We start from the raw sequence: 17727 nt of genomic DNA, 5'->3' as shown, positions 1-17727 counted from the left end.
GCTGCACATTTTGCACAGTCCAAGGATTTAGCCACCTTAGGGGATGAGGCTAAAGCAAAAAGATCTTCATTATGCAGAAGAGCAACAACAAAAATCAAGAGAACTTTGAAAATCTCAGGTCCAAGTATAATGCAGGCCACACGGTTAAGCTGAATCACAGGACTCTGCATCATTCTTATTTTTGTTTGTGATTTGGAGGTACAGTATGAACTTTTACAAAAACCAGAAGGCAAAAATGGAAAAATCAAGGGGAGGTAGTACAAAAATAAAATGGTGTTAAAATCAATTATGGCACTTTGTTGGAAGCATTTGACCTCAGCATCTTTGCTTTTGATAATGATGGATTTTGCCATTTAAGCTGTAAGTAGGAACTGAACTGAGGTTCGTTTTGACATGCAGGAGGAGGCCACTGAGGAGGACTGCTACAGAAGGGCCACCATGCAGCACTTCAGGTCACTGCAGAAAGTTTAAATAAATAAATACATAAATAAATAAATACATTAATTATTTGCATCAGCATGAGCTACCCACAGAAGTGAAGAGGAGTCTTCAAACCAAATGGCAGTAAAATGTTATCTAAACAGCTGTTCATTTTTCCCCAGCTCAACTACCAGTGTTGTTAGTTCAAATTAAAATAATTCAATAAATAAATCATTATCTTTACTTGATCAGTGATGCTTCAGTGGCTGCTTTACAAAGACGTAACAATGCTATATAAACCTACAATTACGGTATAGAGAAACCTATCTAAGAGCATGGACTTAATAAAACTCCCACCCAGTCCAAAATTCATTTTTTCTGTACTGACATTGACATGTCACTGTAAAGCAGCCACTTGTCACACCACCATGCATGCTTGCTTTCTCTTTCAGATTGGCTTACAAGCTACTCGTCTTACCAATTCTATCAAAAACATGCAACTCCACCCCCCCACCCACCCCCCCATGCACACACAGCCCCAAGTAAAGGACTTCTCTGCTGAACAGAGACGTGTTAACATTCTCAGGGCTCTACCTGCGCACTGCGTGCTCAGAAACGCTGATGCTGCGGGAGCGGAAGGCGTCAATCGCAGAGAGATCTTTCAGCTCTTTAACTGGGGAGGTGTTATTCATGGATGGCTTTGCAACTTTTGAATTCCGCAGGCTACCAGCGAAGGTTCACCATGTTCACCCCCCCACCACCACGGTCATAAAAGCGTCAATGTGTGTACACACACATCACAAGGGAAGTAGAGCAGGAATGGTGTGCACGCCATTGGCCAAAGGTGATGGGGTCAAGTAAGTGGAAGGTATCCCACCAAGTGTGAGGTAGAGTGGAGAAGGGGGGGAAAAAAAATAAATTAACAGTAGAGAAGACACAAAGCAAGAAAAAAAAAAAAAAGACCAAAAGCAACCAAATTTAAAAAATGGAAACCAAGAAAACTGTAACATAAGCAAATGAAATAAGTACATACAATTGCAAGCTACTGTTTAATAAAAGAATGAATGAAAGAACACAGAAAAACCAACTATAAAATGCAGAGCTGATGCTTCCAAAATAAAATGCCAAATCAAATAAAGGCTGGAATAGAGTGTCTCAAATGAAACCTGCTGGATTAATGTAAGCAGGCTCAACTGCTCAAGGTTTATGATCTTATTTTGAAAATCCACGTGCTGTAAACACTTTTACCTGAGCCGGTGGGAGAGAGGGCCACATCAGAAATAACACACAATGTTGACCATAACTAGATACTGAATAAGAGTGTGGCTGGCGTGTGTTGAATTATCTCAGCTGGGCTCTGAATGACGGGCGGTCGAGAAGCTCAAAAACCAACATAAATCTACATATGAAGAAGAAACCATCTTAGAGGTGTTCAGGTATATACTAAGTCAAAATGTAAGTGCCACCTGTACGCATGACAGTAGTAAGTGAGTGATGATGCCCTTAGATGGGCTGGCACCACACTCATGGTCACCTCCTGCCTTATGCCACGGACTCTAAACTTCACGAACAAGTTCAGTAAATGGATAGATGGTGGATTGTGTGTATGTATGATGTACATCTCTATGCATGGACCATTGGGTGTTCTTCTGTGTTTATATGGGTTATGCTGCTTTATACACTTTACATTTGACAAATTATTAACCTTCCATTGTACCATAACATTATACAGTGCATTTCACGTATATCCATTATGAAGTGTCTTTCGTATATCTTGATACCAGTCTAGCCATCCATCTATTATTATATAGCACCTTTTACCTATATAGTACACATAGTATCCATCTTCTAAAATATAAAAATAGTTTATCATGACACCAGAACATGCAGCCAAGATTGATGATACGGTTACTCCCTGCTGTGTTTGAGTCATACTTATCACGATGGGCCATAATCAACATTATAATAAAAGGCAATACAAAATTGTAAAAAAATTGCAGCTTTGGAAAAGCATTTACTCCCTTAGCATTTCCAAACATTCTGTCATTAGAATTTGAATGACATGTTGATGGTCATCCACCTGTGTGAACTACAATCAGCCGCCTCTGTGGGTTCACCCTGCTGTTTGCTCCACACAAAGCAAAGACAAATTCAATCAGCAGCGAACAGAAAAATGCAAGAAAAGCAATAATGCAAGATATTTAAATTAGGGGTCCCCTCTGGAATCAAAATTAAAAAGAAACATTCTCGCTTTCACTCCATGGACTACTGAAATGTATCGGCACACGCATGCAAGAATTTCTGTGCACATGTAATAAGAATGGACTCAAATCTATTAAAATGGCCAGCACTTTACAGTCCTAGACTGACACCTACTGGAAATGCACAAAAGCAGCAAATGGAATCAAATGCTGCCCTAGTGACTGACGTCCAAAACTGTTATAGAGATGGGTGTTTTACCCCAGCAATGCACAATCAGAAAAGGAACACATTCTGGTGAGAACTTCATGTTAAAATTACAAAAGGCTCTTTAGCCAGCATTGTATTCTTTGTGAGGGTACATGAAAGCAACAGTACATTAGGTTGGAAGGATGGTCTTCATTGTGCCGACTGCCACTGTCAGTTTCCCTTGAGCTTGACAAGCTGCTCAGAGTCTAAAGGTGTCAACAAATACGATTCATTTCCACTTTTATTAGGTGGAAAGTGACAAAGGATGGATCACAACTGAAGACTGACATTTGTTTTGCCGAACACCCAAGTGCAACCGATTTAAGAACACAAAGAACATCGATGTATAAAAAAATACATAAAAACTTGGAAATGCAATATTCTGTCATTCATAAAATGCAACTAATGAAAGCAATGCAAAACTGAATTACAATTATGTGGGGGAGAGAGATTAAGTAACTCAGACACTTTATATAAAACTAGTTAAAACAAAGTAGGGCTGTGGCATATGAGCTGTTGAAGTAAAAAGATGAGAAAATAATCAAAGTGACCAGCGTCTCAGGAAACGGAAGGATCTTTCCAAGCTCACTAGGCCTCAGCGGGCTCTCTGTTACAGCATTACATTGCATTTTTGTTCAATTTTTCAGGGGACTAAAGCTCAAAATGTAATGCACTGATTAAAATAAAAGCTGTGAGGACATCAGTTTTATATATATATATATTTTTTTTTTTTTCTTATAAACGAAGTCTCAAATCTGGCACAGAGTCTGTAATCTCATGGATAACCAAGTTCGGCCTTTAAGCTCTCCGTGTGTGTGTATATTGCGTATATTTTCTGCACACTGCATTATATTTTTTTTACACTTTGTAAGAGTGCTTTGCATTTGTTACATCTGTAAATTATACTGCATTTGTAATTACTGTACGGCTTTATGGAATAATGAGTGAATGTGCACTAAATAACAATAAATGTTGTGCATTGGCAAAAAGCATTGCCCTTTCTGGACAGCTTATGACCGCATTATAAAGAGGCCTTTTAGGATTGCTCTTGTAATAAAAACGTAAAGGCTGCACTCGACAACAGTGAAGTGAAAAGCAGAACTGATAACCGACGCCAGCATTTGGAGCCTCTTGGCTGCCAGTGCTGCCACAAACCTCACTAATCAGAGGTACTTTTCTTTCTTTAAATGTAAACTTGCTTTTGTTTCTGATATCCTTGTCAACAACCTCGACTATATCATTGGTATAACATTACATTTTTCTAAATTGCACTGCAAAGTTTTATTGTTTTTGTAGCTGTTGCCATAAAAAGGGTTCTTTATTTCTACTACTAAGTAATGTGGAATACTTCAGTGCAAAATGTGAAAAGCTCCAGTTTTAATTAACTAAAGCTCTTTTTGGACGGGATTAGTTTCACATCAGGAGGTGGTGTAAAGTCACTTCTACCAGAGGACCTTCAATAATTTCAGTCCCAACCAAATTGCTCAGGTCAGTAACTTTTCACAGACTGGAAGTTCACTTCTCTGTAATAATTACAGAGACTTTTGTATTCTGTTAAAAGTCAGTGGGAAAAAAATAACCCCAGGTTAGTCTAGTCCCAGGCGAATCAACACATCAGTAAAATTCCATCATTTGAGCGATTCAAAATGGACTAAAGTCACAAAAATTACTATACCCAGAGCCTGAAGTGAAACAAAAAAAATGTCTGTGCACTCTTTGCTGTGCACACTGAGTAACGAGGGGTGGTAGTGTTATTGTCCCCGAGAGGTATACGCAATTTATATAGACAAGTGTGAGGGTGCAGGGCTGTCCCACCACTTGGTGGTGCAAACAGACATCTCTAAATTGTAATAAAAAAATCATGAGAAGAGAGACGAGACGCGACTTTCTCAGAGAGACACTTTCATGTCCCGTGAGATGAGACTTTGTGCCAAGAGATTTAACCACACCTGGGGCCGGAAATAAAAGACAGAGTTGGTGACGAAGTAGAACGTCGTAAAGAATTCAAAAACGTTGGCGCGATACACATGCAGAGCAGGTTAGAGAAAATGGAAGTACGAAAATTCAAAAGTCTCAAAAAACTGATGGTAAAGATCACATTAGCGCAATCAAACGGAAATGATTACGCAGTGAAATAACGGAACAGCAAAAAGAGATTGAATATATTGTTCGGATTTAAACTTTAAGTCGGAGACTTGTAGATCATCTAATTCATGTTGCCATCAGGGAAAAGTAGCTTTTCTTCCCAATGAAGAGGTGTATCCACGAGAATTAAAAGATTGGTTGTTTGGTGAAAGTGAAATCCCACAAGAGAAATTTCAAGCCCCACAAGACTTGATGCAAAGAGATTTGGAAAAGTCCTGCTCACATCTAAAACATTTACAATCACACACACGGTTCAATCATTTCTCATTTGTGTGATTGCTATTGTCAGACACAGTTCGTGTAGAGAGAACGAAACGATATTTACTCGCGAGGCAGTTATACGCTGCGTTGTCGCGATGTAATTCCAAACACGGAATCAAAATTCAATGCGATATTGACGAAAAGGTAAAAGCAAAAACAGATCGAATATATGAAGTATGTAGATATTGTTTGGCTTTAAACTTTAAAGTCGGAGACTTGTAGATCGGCTAATTCATATTGCCATCAGGGAAAAGCAGCGTTTCTTCCCAATGAAGAGGCCTATCCTCGAGAATTAAAAGTTTTGTTGTTTGGTGAAAGTGAAATCCACACACGTGAGCGGCAGAGACGTGAAGTTACTGAAGCATAGCGCAGGCGGGTGGGGAGGTTGGCAAGCAAAGCGAGCAGCGGACAAAGCCCCCCCCCCCCCCCCCCCCCCCCCCCCCCCCCCCCCCCCCCCTAGTTGTTTCTACAAATAAAGGTTGCTGATGTGGCAGAACTCATAATTAACTGAAGGAAATGGGGAAACGCAGGAGCACTAACTTGACACCACCTCCCGGTGTAAAAATGAATCCCATCTGAAAAGGTCTTCAGAGTAGGCTTTACCAATTACCATTATCACAGGTTATTTAAATGAAGGAGCAGTTTGCAATCCTAGAGTAACAAAATAGAGTCAGTATTAGTGTGCGAGACATGGAAGTGTAATTAATAAAATGATAACATACAAGAGTAGCAGCTGCAGGACAGACAAATGAAAAGGATGACAGTAAAGTAGCCATAAAACCAACAAACGTCATGCATAAAAGTTCTCCCTCTTTAAAGAAGGCAATCTTGGAGTCCAGGTGGGAATGCAGAATAAAAATCTTTATTACACAGCAATGTAACAAAGAGACTGGATCATGGTGGAAGTACTTAAACTAGGAAGTACATTGGTTTATATTACATTTCTTATCATCTATGCAAAATACTGTCCTCCTTCTAGCTCTTCTCACCATTATCTAATGTCCATCATCTGACTTGCCAACATTACTCCTTACCCTGTGCAGGTTTCTGAGACTTGTTTATTGATCAATTTCCACCATTTAAGTCAGAATCAGGAGGACCCACACAAACAGAAGTTACTTGATGCACAGCCATCTCTCAAGGCTAAAGTTTAGGGCAGTTGCATCTCTAAGACAATGGCAGTTGGTTTTCTTATAGTACACATGACCCTTGGCTCGTCATTACCTCACGTTAGTGTCTGAGGAAGCAGGGGCCTGGCTGATACAAGTGAAAGCAAGTGGCCTTGAGCTGAAGATCAAGCTGCTTTCTGCACGAATTGTAAAGCTGACGCACATTTCTGCCACCGTTACTATGGCTTCTTCAATGCTCGTCTTATTCGCCTCTTTATAAACATTTATATTGTCTTCTTGATTCATGGTTCAGTCATCCAAATGCAGCAGTGCTGTGTATTGTCTTCATTTTTCATTTGTTATCTCCAGTACAATTTGATTTGTGCTAAAAGTTAAAATCTCAGCCGCTGTATTTCTAAAGCAAAGGCCTGGGCAACTTTCTCACAGTGTCCTCAACTTTTCATTTTCTCACTGAAACTTTAAACTTAACAAGTAAAAAGAAAAACAGGCCGCTTGCAAATAAAAAGCCAGCAGCCTTTATGCTGACAAATGCTAGCTTTTAAGCTACTTAAAAATTAAAATACAAGCATTAGCTTTCAATAACTTCAAAGCTAATGACTGAACGCACGTTGATCCATAAATCTAAATTTTCTATATGAGTAACATAAATCCAACAGATATGAACCCATCTTAAAAGAAGACAAACAACCTAAATTCAGGAGAATTCAGTGATTCTTGTTTATGCAGCTAAACACGGCAATTCTACTACAATACTTTAAACTGCAGTCTGATACAAGTTCAAAGATAGGAATTAGCCAGTGACATGAGGTGCCCTATCAAGATTGTGAACTTCTGGTAACAAGCAGAAGCAGAACTGAAGCTAAGCATTACTCCAGAAAAAGAGTTTGGACCACCATTTTTGTTTGCCCAATTCACATTTTGCTCTCGGTCTCAAATGGGTGCAGTGCCTCTAACTCTGCAGTGGTGGTCATGCTGTACAGATGACTCCAAATGTTGCCTTTAATGGAGATGTTCCAGGAAATTAACTTTAAGTACTTACACTAGCAAAAGTAGGGCAAGTTTGGTTCCAAGGTGTAGTTTTGCTGCTCTTTAATCCATCTGTGCTACTAAAGTGAGGAATGACCTTTCTGTAAAGTCTCTCAGGGGTCAAGTGAGCTTCATTCACACCTTTGTTCATAAGAATAGAGTAGTGACAAAAAGGACCTCACACTTAGTGAGAATGCTGGATGAACTTTCAATAACTTAAGTCCAGGAAGATACAAAGGACAACTACTCCACTAGATTTAGAGAGGCCATGCAGGATCAAGGATGACCTTGCAGACACCTGTGTGCCCCCATAAACCACAATGGACATATTGTAAACAATCTGAGTACACCTAGGGACCCCTGACCATTCACTTGTATGGAAAAGCAAAATCAGCTCAATCCTCCTAAACCGTCTACTATCACTTATCAGAATAGAAGAACTCATCGATGAATGAATGGATGGATGGGTGGATCTCTCCAAACACCTGCAGCTTGGCTCGTAATCAAAAAGAATAAAACATTCAGGATAAAGGGGCTACTTTACACTGCCAGCTTTAATAACAAATACCAGGAAGCACCATTCTGCTTAGACTGCCAATGTCAATATTGGTATGGAAACCAAATTATTCAGAATTTTGTTTTCTAAGGGATTTGGTGGGATGAGGTAATGTTTGTACAGCCTTTTGTTCTACAAGATAATGTGACTAGAACTGCAATGTACTTAAAGGGAAAATAAATCAATAAATAGACCGTACCATACCTATATAGCTTATCGGTGCCCACCACAAGACAACCAGAGTAAGTCGTGTACCTTTTTGGCCTTTCATTCAAGCTTGTGCTTCGAGCCCGAAAGCTGCTTTGCTCATGGGAGTCATCAAAAGGAAGTAGAGCATTGGATCTTAAACCCTGAGGAACAAAGACAAATATGAGGCTGATGTTCAAGTCAGCAATACAAAAAATATAACTTAAAATAAAACTGAGCAACACATCCACCGGTGTCTTTATAAGAAAGCCAAAGAACGCATCACACAGTAACAGAAAAAGGTCAAAATTCTGGCTATACGGACAAAAAAATCATTTCTTGGTGAAATGTTCCATTTTATATTAAACACCTGAAAATTAGTACATTACCTACTAATAAAAAAAAAGGCCAGTTAGCCAATACTGTTCATACTGGGAAGTGTAACTGGCAACCAAATAAGAAAGAAATCACCCATACAAGGGATAAAAGAAAGATTAACCTTTGTAATGTACTGGACAAAATCCTTTCTAAAGTTCAGACGACATCTGATGAACCACATGGCAATCACATGATGGGCCAAAGACACTATATACTGATTAAACCTATAAAAGTACAAGAAAAATGAACACATTGTCCCACCCTCCTTCTTTTTAAATATATTCACAAACAAACAGGCACAGATGTAGTAAAGTGAGAACAAAAGCAAAAAAACTGCCAACTCACTTGGAAGGGTTGGTATAAGGCAAGGAGATGGCAAACACACTGACGTACTGCTCAGCAACAAAGTTGGCATAAAGATGAGGGAGTCGAACTAAAGCTGCAAAGAAAGAACAACATTTAACTTAAAGGATGGTGCGGTAACAACATTTATATTGCTACAGCATGTTTTTGTACAAGACATAGTTGTGGCTCAAAGCATTTTACAAGAAGTTAAGGAAAAAACATGAATATACTGAAGATGTAAAGTTGCACAGCTTTGGATTTTGTAAACACAATAAAGTTTTCACTTAATGTTAAAAAGAAAAAAAATATTCACAGAAAATATTTTTTCTGAATTCTTTCTCAAATTTGCATTTTAAAAGGAAAACTGATTTCACCAGGATCTTCAGTCTAGCCCTGTAATAAATCTGATTTACGTCAAATCACAACATATGCATTAAAATATACAAGAACATTGCTACCCATTTTAATTTTATTTAAATTACTTTGAGTATGCAGTTTATCACTCAGCTGTCACTTTAACTTCATTTAATGAAACCTTTTCAGTCATTTTATAGTTTTCATCGACGATAATAACCTTGATCAACTCACACACACATCCTTTGTGTTCAGGGATCAAATTTTGCATTGTGTTGTGTAAATACAGTCGACCCTTGATATACGACCGGCCTGACATGCGAACAACTTGATTTACGACCAACATCTTGCGTTACGCCCCGAATGCAGTCACGTGTATCCGCTTGTGCGATTTTAAACAAACAACTGAGAGCATTTGTAAGCGTCAGTCGGAGCCCAGATACGTGTGTTTGTGGACATAATTTCGGTCAGTGCAGTGATTTATCTATATATATATATATATATAATTCACTAAGACCATGGCAAGCAAGACACATAATTTCTAAGGAAGGAAGAGAAGGTAACGAAGGTAAAGAAAGCACTCACAATCGAAACGAAGAAGGAAATTGTGTGGAAATATGAGAGTGCTGTTCGTGTGACCGATCTCGCTAATATTTACAGCATGTCGAAATCCACCATCTCGACAATTTTACAAAGAAAAGATTTGCATAAGGAGGCTCCTTCTAAACAATAACCACCTTCTGTTTCATTCTCCTCCTCCTCCTCCCTTCCTGCAGCCCAAAGATGTCAAATTAAATGGTGAGTACAGTATGAAATTGTTGTTTCTGGTAGGCTAGGCACTTTTTGGTTAGTACATTAGAAAAATTATTGGTGTTTTGGTAAATTATGCACATTATACAACCCTTTTTTATTATGAAAAGGTTAAGTAAGTGTTGCAGTGGGAGGTTCGGAACGCATTATGGGTATTTCCATTATTTCTTACGGGAAAAATAGTCTTGACTTACAACCAACTTGAGTTACAACCAGCCCTCGCGAATGAATTGAGTTCGTAAGTCAAGGGTCCACTGTAATTATTAACTACTTGACTGTACATCTTGTACATTTTCAGATATATTAGGCATTTTGATTGTGTATATGGGAAATTTAGAGTGTGTAAGTGGCATACGGGATTGTCAGGCATCCCCCACCCCCCTCCCAAGAAAAAACGGTGGCTGGACACGCTAGAGGGCAGCCAGCATCCATGAGTCGCTGCTCCCAGGAGTCCTGGGAGTCATGGATGGTGCCAGGGGAAGCTACTGGGACTGGCCAAACACCAGAAGTACTTCCAGGGTCTGGTGTTAAAGGAGCCCTCCACCTCACTTTAGGGAGTCAGAGTCAGGAGGCAGCAGGCAACACTGAGGAGGAGGAAGAGAAGAAAGACAAAAGGTTACACTGTCCCTCTATATACAGTGCTGTGTAAAGTATCTGAACAAAATATGCATTTTGAACCTATGCCTGTACATGTCAGTTGTGTCCAGGGCTTGGGGCTCAGTGGCACCCCCTACTTGTCACAAGTGACACTTCATCCAAGCACAGCAAATCTTCCACTAACAGGAATAACCTGAACTTCTAGTGAGACTCCTGGAGTTCAAATATAAATATGAATTAATATCTCTCTATTATAATAAAACAAAATCTTGGGTCAAGACGTGATCTTCTCAGAAGACGCTTTGACGTCCAGCGAGACAAGGCAGTGAGACAAAAGGACAGCTCCTGTACAGGCTATTAAATGATCGGCATGCAGCGCAACAAGCAGAACACGCAGCTCGGCAGCAACAAGCCAGCAGCTGTTCTGACCGTATCTCCTTAGCATGCGTTCAATGCCCCCTTTCACAATGCAAGTTGCAGAGACGTCAAGTGGCTGGTGCATAGCGTGCCCGGGGGCAAAGCCCCCCCAATATTAAAAAAAAAAAAAATCATCACTGGATGCTTTCAGATTCAACAGTTAAGTGTGCTTAAGAACTAAGTTTTCAGATGCAAGGCTGTTCTCTGCTCCCAGACCTCACCTGACAGTAACACATAAGTCATAGTTTCTTAAACTATGGGTTGCGGTTTAGTGGCTTTTGGGTCTTACGGGCTCTTTACTCGCCACTATATTCAATGGGAAAGAGTCATGTACAGTTTGCGAAGAGTCTCACGATTTTAAACAAGTGACATTGATCTGCTATGAGTTTTGACACTGATTTCCCAAGGGAGTAACAATGACTGCCAACGGCATATCTCCAAACAGGGTCCCCAAAACATCCAGAGGATGACTGCCAACAGCGCATCTTCCACCATCCAATTTCGGAAAACCCCCACTTTACTGGGATAACTTCTGGCGGCAAATCTCCAAGGAGGACAAATGGAATGACTGTCGACAGCACACTAACGGGGGCAAGATTGGGTCATGAAGAAAAAAATGTTTAAGAAACCCAAACTTACATCCTAAAGGCCTGCTGAATAACAGTTATTCGAGTCTGTATTGGGTTGTTTATGGTATTGTTGTTTTGATAGACGATTGTCGCAAAATTGCTTCAAACCGCTTCCAGCCTGAATGCAGCCAAGGTGGAGTATGTATCCCACTAATGCCGGTTGATGTGTATTTGATACATACCAAGGATCGTATTGGAAGCATTGGTCACGTCATCTAACAGTCGTAGTGGAAACTACATCCGCCTGATGGAAGCGAAGTATACTGTAGGTGTGACCGTGCACATGGATTTTGGCTGCCGAGTTCGAGAAATTGTCCAGAATTGTGCTAAGATAAAAATACATACCAGCTTATTGTGTGCTGTACTCAAATTAACAATCTCCACTTAATTTAGCATCTGCCTGACAGCAAAAACACAACTAATTTCTTTTTTTATATAATTGTAAAATAAATTTAGGCAACATGGGGTTTACAATGCAAATAAGAATTCTGTTGTTGCTTACATACGGAATAATATAGCAGCAAATATCTTGAATTGGTTTAGTTTGATTTTTTTCCCTATGTAGCAGGGAGTCTCTTTTCCTTGTAAGACTCAAATATCGGCCAGGCAAGACATGTACACTTCTTAAAAAAAAAAAAAAAAAAAAAAAATAGAAATATTCTAAAGCTAAAAATGAATGGAAAAGCCTGAACAAGGGGACTTCTGAAAGATTTAGTGAGAATTAGAAATAAGTTTTTTAGGGAATAAATAAATAAAATCACCAAGGACAATTAAGAAGCCTCTTGCTAAAACACTTTTTTCTATACATCAGCTAAAGAAAATAAACTATATGGAAGCAAATGACATCACACAGAGGCTTACTGTGGCGTAGTTATACTCAAGATATACACTGATGTGAAACAAGGGGGTGATGACAGCGTGTATCTGCCGACCCAATGGGGAGAATAAAAATGGAAAAGAAAAAATGAAGTTTAAAAATTTATTTTGGAATTTTGCTCCCCAGCATATTAATCCAAGTGCACACCCCAAGATGACACCCCAGTAAAGCTACTCCTACTGTATGTGATCACTTCACACTGATGGGCTGTGAAGTAGTTTTAAGGCACAAATCAAACTGTATTGGCAAATGAAGAAAATACACAGCACTGCCGTATTTGGATGACTGAGCCATGGAATCAAGACGATAATATAAATGTACATGAAGAGGCAAATAAAACAACACTTACTTGACAAAAACTCAAGCATTGGAGAAGCCATAGTAACAGTGGCAGAAATGTGCGTCAGCTTTACGATTAGTGCAGGAAGCAGCTTGATCATAATATCGGGCATCTCCACAATACACATGGTCAAGGCCACCACACACTGCTTGGCACAGCGGCAGATCAGACCAGTCTCCAGGCACTGCACAAGCTCTCTCTAACAAGAAAACACAAACAGTTTGAGCTCCAAGTCAACAGAGAAGACAAAAAAATAAAAAAGGCGGCCGTTTCTGGACTACTTGAACGCTTACCTGTCTGGCTTGTTCAAGGTAGCTGTGGTAGGAAGTCAGGGCTGTAAGCACAGGGACCACTGCCAGTTGGACATCTGTACGAGAAAAGCCATCAGGGACTTTCTTTATTTTGTCTGTTATCTGCCTATCAGTGACCTGCCAAGTTTGAGAAAGACCACTTGAGCTTGACACATTCACAGAGGAGATAGAGAGGGGTTAGGAGTACACACTGATACAACGCAGTGCCGCAGCCACCACATGGCAAACCAACTCAGGATCCCAGATTAGGACCGGAGTACAGCCATGAAACGGGCGACACCTCGGCACCACACTAGATCATATGGAGTGGAACAGTGGGAGGTTTTTTAATGGTGGATGGAGTGCCTACATACAGGGCTGGATGCAGATTAACGTCATATCCAGGACGGAGCAATTGCAGGTTAAAGGCCCCAACGAAGTAGAGTCACTTTTGGCGTTTAAAGGATTCGAACTGACAACCTTCCGATTGCCAGTGCAAATCCCTAGCCTCAGAGGCACCACTCCGCCTGCATTCACAGACACTCTCGATATACTTCAGGCTCCAAGATGCACACCATAAAGACCAAGTAAAAAAAAAAAAAAAAAAGTGCATCTGACAGGATAGCATTTCAAAATAGAAAATAAAAATGAGGAGAAGGAGAAAATCAAAGAACGTCTTAACCTCCACTTGATGACGACACTGCATATGCACAAATGAATGGGCATTTTTTGCATTGAACTCTGAGAAGCTCCACTTAGCTTCAGCCGGTATCCACAACGCACTTCTACTCGTGATGTCGGCTACGCTTCAAGGTCCTCCTTGATTGTGACAATACTGTCTTATTGTCTGTACTTAGTCTGGTTTCTTTTCTGTGCAAAGCCTCGTCATGGTGAAAGTGCTAAGGATTATGGGATGTGTCTTTTTTTTGTGCTTAACTGAAACTAAGTGTAAATCTTTAGTGATTACTGCCCAAAAAAGAAAACACGCCAAAAATCACAATATTCCTTTTGGGCTAAAAGGGAAACCATTGTCACAGAGCCCAGCATACTACTTTGCTTGCTGCATTTTTCTGCTCAGCTTAACAAATCCAAATCAAGATATTATAGTTCAAGGGTGGGCAAAGCTGCGGGTTTTTGCTCCAACCCAATTGCTTGATAAGAAGCACTTATTGTTCAAGTAACACTTTTGCTTCATTTGTTGTCTCGCTCGTTAAGATTTTGAACCCTTATTGCTTATTTTAGCCTTAAACAGCCGTATTCTCCTTTTTTAATGGCTCCTTATTAGCAATAAGATGCAAATGACAAAAGAAACCAGCAGTTCTCTGTTTAGCTTGTTTCCTTTGACACCCGTGTGGATTTATTGTGCACCGTTTGGTTTAATTAAATACTTGGAAGGAAAGTGAAGAGAAAAAAGTGAAGGACTGAGATTTACTCATCCATTTTAGCCTTCACATTTGGATGATATCCTTACAAAGGAAAATGACTTGACATAAAGCACTTAAAAAGCCATGAAATTAAATTATTGGCAACAATTAAGCAATTGGGTAGGAACAAGAACCTGCAACCACTGCAGCCCTCCAGGAATGACTTTGCCCACCCCTGCTATAGCTAAATGACAAAGATCCCCTGTAACACTAGAAATTGGACACAATTACCTTTACAATAACAGGGACACAGGGGTTTATTTCCCCTTCAGGACATGAGAGCCATGCATTACTTCAACCCAGCAAGCTCAACTGCTACAAGCCCTCTAAGCACAGTTCCTTCTAGAATTCTCCTTTTTACAATTCTCTATTCAGCTCTTGCAATCTCCTGTTTGGGATTTTAAAAAGACTATGATTATATAACTGTACATGGTTTACTGAATGGTACTTTACTTTTTATGGATTTCAAAATATCAGCATGTTACAAGACAAACCTCGCTGAAAGTACACTTGACGTTGTAACAAATACAAATCCACAAATACAGAAGCCAAAGTCAAATGAATAAAGGGGAAAACAAGAATACTTCTAATCATCAAACATTTTATAGTACCATAGAGCAGAGTCTTGTGCACAGCTGGTCAGTACTGCAAGACGAAGTCAGGATGAGAACTTTATTCTGTAACGTCTCTGGCAACTTATCCAAGACCAGTTTCAACACTCTCCAATCAGTCTCCTGTATTTAAAATAAATAAAAGATCTTTAGGCAATTAATAGAAGACTACAAGAGAGACTTCAAGCAATTATTTAAAAGAGAAAAAAAAAACACCTTCTTGCATTTGTCCCACATTTAATGTCACATTTCAAGTTTTACTCCATTGTCCTTTTTGAATGCTGACAATACCTCAGACATTACACAAATTCTAAATTACACTGTGCTCTTATTCTTAGGAAACCCAAAGGTGTAGCAGGCAACCACGTCATTTGCTATTAATCCAGACATCCCTCAATGTGTACTTTGATAAAAAATGAGGCAGCTTTGTAAACGGCTCTTTTAGTAAGTGCAAATTCATGTTATTATGACAATACTTTTAATAGATTTTACAACAAACTAAACCAACTGTCCAAAAAAGCTCAGATAATGAAGGCAATACTTACAATGCTACACTCTCATGGAAACTTACAAATCAAAGCCAAAGAAAATAACCACAAGCAATATAACAATGCCTTCAAAAATTCTTATGTGAAGGGTACAGTATAAGCAAAGTCGGTTAGAGGGCTGGGCGGCATGGTGGAGTAGTGGGTAGCACTGCTGCCTCGCAGTTAGGAGATCTGGGTTTGCTTCCCGGGTCCTCCCTGCATGGAGTTTGCATGCTTGGGGTGTGTGTGTGTGTGTGTGTGTGTGTGTGTGTGTGTGTGCACGCGCCCTGTAGTGGGCTGGCGCCCTGCCCGGGGTTTGTTTCCTGCCATGCGCCCTGTGTTGGCTGGGATTGGCTCCAGCAGACCCCCCGTGACCCTGTAGTTAGGATATAGCGGGTTGGATAATGGATGGATGGATGGATGGATGGATGGGCTTGCTCTTAAAGCCGTCTCTAATAAAATTGTTCTGCTTTGTCTTTCTTTAAATGCATGAAAGCAGGTTAGATGCAGCTGCATGTGCGTCTCCTATAATAAATAAACTTTGATTCATTCAGATTTAAAGAAGCAAACAATCTGGACACACACCATCTTCAAGCACTTGAGGAGCACATCGAAAGCCAGTGAAAAAGGCAGGTAGCCCATGCGAATGGTTGAAGTCTGAGTTGTGACGGCAGGACTGGCTGTAGGGGGCGACACTGTTCCTGCTGCTTTCTTCTCTACCGCTCGCTTCTCCTGATCGCTGCAATAAAAATTCAAATATGCCATGTCACATCATGAGATAAAACAGTCTTGCACATCTTCCGACACTAACTTTATTAGAAAATGGAGCAGCACTTCTTATGAATTTTTAAAAAACAAAGATGGGTACTTTGAATTTTACACATCTGTTAAAAGTCTCTCTATAGGCTAGAATAGAAATCACGAGAATGATAAACAGATAACCTTCACGTTGCCCCTAGAAACAAATTTATGGCCAGTACTAAACAGCACAGTAAGGAATATTAAATGAACATAAAAGGCAGTGTTTATATATTAAAATTGGCACAAATAAGGTATATTTGATAAGGCATTAAGTAAATGTTTCACAAAGGCCTGAAATCATGTTGCTCCCTCACTCATTGGGCTGAGAAGCCATGTATAAAAGACACAAAGATAAAAAGAGGACACAGAAACAACTGCTGTCCAACTCTCAAACATGTACATGGCAGCATAGGCTGAAACATACGAGAAAGTCAACACCACTGCCTCATTTTACATTTCTTTGTATAGGAGTAATGCCTGCCCGACGTGCCAAGCGATATTCATATCTCGCTCTAACGGGCGGATGAGTAGCATCAGGCTCACTCGCCGTAGCCAGGGCCCAAGTGGGATGTGTAACTCATCTTACCTTATCTGACAGATTTTCTTCACATCGCTGTAAAACTCTGTCATGGTAAACTTCACTGCAGAACAGTCAACGGCACAAAAATTTATGAATAATGAAATCTTATGTGAATTTCCCCTTGGGATTAATAAAGTATCCATCTATCTATCTTACTTTTACAAGTTGGACCACAGCACCCTTTTAACATGGGATACATCTGTAGCAGTAGTATTGTAACTTTTAAAAAGTGAATGAAGATCTGTACAGAAAATAACGTAAATGCTAGTGACGAAGTTCACTGTATCTGAGCAGATGGTTTAGATGTACAAAATTAAAAATGCTTTACTTGTGAACTCTGTGCTGAAGCAAATTATAAGTACACAAACACATTTCTTCTCAATTTAATGATTTATAATCAATAATAACAGCATAGCATAGCTTTGTTTCAGATTCATGAATAATCAGAAATAAATAAAATAAATAAATAAATAAAAAATATGGCTAGTCAGAACAAGAAACAGTAATGTGTTTTTTCTAGGGCTGGGCGAGTTAGCATATTATTGCGTTAACACATTAATTAATGCCGACAATTA

The 17727-nt window shown here is 39.6% G+C and overlaps 1 protein-coding gene across 4 annotated transcripts in view; it reads right to left on the bottom strand.

Moving 5' to 3' along the window:
- Positions 1-17727, bottom strand: part of tsc2 (TSC complex subunit 2) — a 70309-nt gene that overhangs the window by 22666 nt on the left and 29916 nt on the right. For 3 of the 4 annotated variants that reach the window (XM_051934132.1, XM_051934134.1, XM_051934133.1), the window contains exons 19-26: positions 16357-16510; positions 15245-15367; positions 13213-13347; positions 12929-13118; positions 8896-8989; positions 8672-8774; positions 8242-8336; positions 1015-1143 (exon numbers count right to left, since the gene is read on the bottom strand). In XM_051934132.1, the coding sequence (XP_051790092.1) occupies positions 1015-1143; positions 8242-8336; positions 8672-8774; positions 8896-8989; positions 12929-13118; positions 13213-13347; positions 15245-15367; positions 16357-16510 (1023 nt within the window). The remainder of the gene's footprint in view (positions 1-1014; positions 1144-8241; positions 8337-8671; positions 8775-8895; positions 8990-12928; positions 13119-13212; positions 13348-15244; positions 15368-16356; positions 16511-17727) is intronic. The other variant, XM_051934135.1, reaches the window with a different exon arrangement.

The sequence above is a fragment of the Erpetoichthys calabaricus genome, chromosome 11 (assembly GCF_900747795.2).
Source record: "Erpetoichthys calabaricus chromosome 11, fErpCal1.3, whole genome shotgun sequence".
Classification (NCBI taxonomy): Eukaryota; Metazoa; Chordata; class Cladistia; order Polypteriformes; family Polypteridae; genus Erpetoichthys; species Erpetoichthys calabaricus.
The sequence above is the reverse complement of the archived record's forward strand: the minus strand, read 5'-3'. Positions and strand labels throughout refer to the sequence as shown.